The sequence below is a fragment of the Channa argus genome, chromosome 7 (assembly GCF_033026475.1).
Source record: "Channa argus isolate prfri chromosome 7, Channa argus male v1.0, whole genome shotgun sequence".
NCBI lineage: Eukaryota > Metazoa > Chordata > Actinopteri > Anabantiformes > Channidae > Channa > Channa argus.
In genome coordinates, this window is record NC_090203.1 from 14,071,706 (window position 1) to 14,076,190 (window position 4,485).

General features: G+C 41.9%; 1 protein-coding gene across 1 annotated transcript; it reads right to left on the minus strand.

Annotated features, from left to right (window-relative positions):
- Positions 1-572: 572 nt before the first annotated feature.
- On the minus strand, positions 573-4,033 carry si:ch211-254p10.2 (ferroportin). Its single transcript, XM_067511174.1, has 8 exons — positions 3,931-4,033; positions 3,774-3,841; positions 3,449-3,608; positions 3,025-3,140; positions 2,679-2,805; positions 2,266-2,520; positions 1,260-1,940; positions 573-937 (listed from the first exon to the last, which is right to left on the minus strand). Exons 1-8 carry the CDS (start codon positions 4,031-4,033, stop codon positions 678-680), a joined length of 1,770 nt encoding a protein of 589 aa, XP_067367275.1. The 3' UTR covers positions 573-677.
- Between the last annotated feature and the right edge of the window lie 452 nt (positions 4,034-4,485).

Below are 4,485 nucleotides of genomic sequence, written 5' to 3' on the forward strand. Positions count from 1 at the left end.
CTTCTGTCCATTAAAAGGGAGGTGGGGGTGTGCCTTTTGGATTTTTTAAACAGTCTCACATCAAGTTCCCTTTATGTTCCTTTTTGGACATCCTGGAATATTTCCAAGTGGACGGATCAGTAACATTGATGCCACTTGTACTGTCTAACCTTGTTTGTATTTCCACATAGTCTATAAGTTTTCTGCCCAACATCAGTCCTTTACTGAGTGAAGGTTAGAAAATATGTCCTTCCATCCATCCTCCCATCCAAAAAGCTATGTCTGTTAACAGGCTTGTTTGATGAAAGCCTTGCACTAGAGTGTTTGCAAAGGCATGTGCTGGTGCCTGTAACCTTTGTGTCCTGTTGTACATTAGATTAGGACATTTCCCCTGGAGGTTTCCCATGCTGCATTTATTGTAGCCACCTTAACGTATCTACACGAAGGGAGAGCATGGCCCCACTCTACTTCACCTTAGTTCTTGTTTGCTGCAGTCGCACATGGCCTTGCCAGGAAGAAAGCGACCGAGGTGGGACAGGCACTTTCTGTGTTGTACGGAAATGAATGGCTGAGTTGGGAGTGGAGTGTTGCAATAAGATTGCTGAAGGAACAGGAGAGAGACATTCATTTCACAGGTGCAGAGTGAAGTCAGTGCTGATAAGCATCTCATGCCTGGATGTTTGGGTCACGTCTGCTCCCTAAGTGTCAAGGGTGCGTTTTTTCTGAGCTTTGTGTGCATACAAGAAGTACATAGTGTGCCCAGTGGTAATGAATATTACAGAAATGATTACTAGGATGCCAAAGTGCTGTGGCTGTGGAGCAGAGATCACCATGACGAAGTGAAGCAGGTCCATCAGGTAATTCATAGAGCTCTGCACGCCATTTACTACACCTCTCTCTGACTCACAGATGTTCTCCTGCAGAAGTTGGGTCACTGTCAGATCGAAGGACCAGAGCCCTAAAATACAGATGTCACATGGGGTTTAAGAGTTGGCTGGTCATGAAATTATCTGTTAGTCTGATTAGTTGGTTTGTTATGCAAATAAATAAAATTGATGCAAAAGTATTTGGAGTGGTTTTAATAGGCAGATACTGACCTTCATGTGTTTATTAAAAAAAAGGAATTTTTAAAAACTACTACATACTAGTGGCTATTTTATGCACTGGTCTAGATATTGTACACTGATATAAAAATGCATTGTATGTCAGTATAGTGTACTGTAATCTTCACATTTTTGTGTCCTTTAAAACAAGTCGGGGTTCACTGTCTCTCTACTTACCTATGCGTGCTGTGATGACTCCCAAGAACAGCAGGATAATGGATATGTAAGATTCTGGTGCTGTGCCAGAGGGCGCATTGTCAAAAAGCACAGTGTTGTTGGTCCAGTGAATGGAGGAACGGTCGGGTAGCAGTGGCTGATTGCTGCCTCCCCTCAGAGAATTGGTGTGTTTTTGCCTTTGGCTTGCCATCCCTCCAAAGTCAATAGATGAGTTGAAGGTAATATAGGGCATCAGCAAACTAAGATCCATTGGGCTGCCAGGGGCAAACACAGAGCACACACACAGCAGCAAGCAGCCCAGATGGAGGCAGCTTGAGATGATGCCTGTATTAACCAGGCCATAGGTTTTTCTGAGCCTTGTGAACATTACAGTGCCCATAAGCCCTGTGATGGCTGATACACCCATCAGCAGACTAAGGAGCGAGCCACTTATTCCCTGAGTGTATGCATAACCAGTGGTGATGCAGTCAAAGCCCAGAACTGTTGTGTAAAGAAAAGCCAGACCCATTCCTGCTAGGAAGACAGGCTGGCGATAGTAGGCCCTCCAGCCATCCTTACAGGTGCTCACCAGACAGCGAAACCTCTGGAAACACAGTGGCAGGTTGGCCATTTCTTTAAGGTGCAGGCTGGTGTTGCAGTTTCCTTCTGTCAGAGGTTGAGGTTGGGCAACATTATCTTCCCCTGATGAAGACAAATTTCATCCATTACTTTACTCCATTAGTTGTAACAGTATCATAAGCCTAGGTATTGTGGAGAATGGAAATCCTCTTACTCTGATCTCACTATATCAGCACACACACATATGTACCTGTATGTATAATATACTTATTATTATTATAACTTTATTACAATTTTAACAAGTCTACATTTTTAAATCTACAAGCATATGTTAGACTTTTGACGCCATTGCTATAATGTACATTTACTGTACATTTTATTGCAATTTATTGGTAAAATCTTGAGATACTGAGGAAATGACACAGCATTAAAAATGTTCTATCCATACCTTGTGAGCTTCTCCTCTCGATCCTCTGCAGATACACCTGATCCACCTCCATCGCTGGCGGTTTGACTGAAAGAGCAGGGACAATGCGATACACCCGTGACAAGAAGAAGAACTCCACGATGAGAGACACAAGGTTCCAGCCCAGGATAAAGCCGCAGCCAACCACGTTGGAAGCCAAGGTCATGACCTGTCCCACTGCGAGTGGGGCCAGGATGTTAGTCACCTGATCTATACGCCTCATGGTTGCATTCATTCCTTTTGTGAGGATCAGAGACATAGAGGTTTATGAGCTTCCACTAGTGGACTTTAAGCAAGTCCAGAAATGGACGTGCGATTCTCTGCAATTCCAGTATTTATTTTGTACAGGCACCGATGCAAACCAACATATGTATTAACAGAGTGAATCTCCTCACCAGCTAGGTGACCTCGGTTGTAGCCAGTGATAACCACAATCCAGTCCCTCTGAATGGCAATGGTTAGTGCTGTGCTTGCAAGGTTTGCCACATCTGCCAGGATGATCACCACCGTATAACAAACCACCTTGTGTAAGTTTTGCGATGCAACATGTTACTACGACAGCACAGAGTAGCCACAAACTCAGAAGCAGAGACAACAGGGACACAGGACAGAGGGAACAACAGCAGCAATAACTCATCTGTGTAACAGTCATGGTAATTATCCTGTTTGCAGACCACAAAATTATCCAGTTATGTAATATAATTATTATTCATATATGTATTCAATATGTTGTCTACTCACAGTAAGCCATCCATCCCAGATCTGTTCGATCCTTTGCTTATATGAGAACACCAACATAAGTACAATGCTACATACTGTCACTGAGATGTTCTGAATGAAAAGAGACGCATGTGCAACTAAAATAGAGAACAAAAAATATGATTTAGACTTTTACAACACAGAAATTATGTTAAAAACCCATCTGTCTATGCTATTCTTGAAATGTTTGAGCAAGTGACTGTGAGCCTTGTGCCTTGAGGCTTGGTAGTGTTGACCCTAGCAATCAAATCAGGGACTGATTTACACTCAAGACATCAGGTGAACGCTACCACTCGTTGGTATAGGAAACCAGCGAACTTGTAAGCCAGAGATTGAAATCCACTGATTTACACTCCTGCTCTGATATACTGCACAATTTTTAAAGGGGTGTGAAATTGTTGTTCACCTTTATTCCTGGGATTGCGATCAACCCAGTCTCCAATCAAAGCCCCTAAGAGGAGCACTGACCCAGCCACCACCAATCCAAACACTGCAGTCAGCAACAGGTTGCGGCCATAAAGCTCAATCAGGAACACGGAGATCGCAAAGTGCCACATGCGGTCGCCCTATTTATTTTAACATGAAAGGCCGTCATTATGTGTCGTCTTGCAAGATGCTGATTAGATGTTGTCACATTCCTTACAGTAAATAAACCACCTTGGAGTTATTTTCTTTTTTGGTGTCTAAGCTAATGCTCCAGGAATCAAGTTTCTTCAGGAACTCATTCTTACCCACATTGACAATGCTCCACTGACATAGATGAGAAACTTGGGACCCTTGAAGTAGATAAGAGCTGAACCTTACAAGGAAATGCATGAGAATCAAATAAGCACACATTTACTTTAAACACATGGCACAAGGTCTGGTTGGATTTAAAAGTGAGTTCACCTGGTATACTCCTAGCTTTTTTAGTTCTCGCATTCCTAATGTCATCAGACTCAAATTCGACCACAACCCCCCCACACTGGGAGGCATCTGCTTGCTGGGACATTGCCTAGAGTAGGACTGAAGGCCAAAAAAATGTTTGAGCTTGTTGCATTTCTGTTCCATTGTCAATAGTACAGTGTTTTATTACTGTAGGCAACAATGCTCACTTACTTAGATTAGAAGACAATATCGTTTAGATCGTTCTAGTAAAATTACTTTGTTGGATGATGACTACAAGAATTTTTCGATAACATCCATTGTCAGTTATTTATTAATCTAGTAGTAAGCAGTCAGAGTAGTAACTAATTAAATATGTCAATACTTTGCCAGGAATATGATTCAACAAAAGTTCTAACACTTTGGACTTAATGTTGTTTAGTATGTTGTTCACCTCAGTCACAACATATTTGATCAAATATAGAAAAGACTTAAATAATGGCTGATGTTACTTAATAAGTCAGATTGTCAAGCAGAAAAAATAAAGCCAGCTATTTCAAACATATTTCATTGGGTATA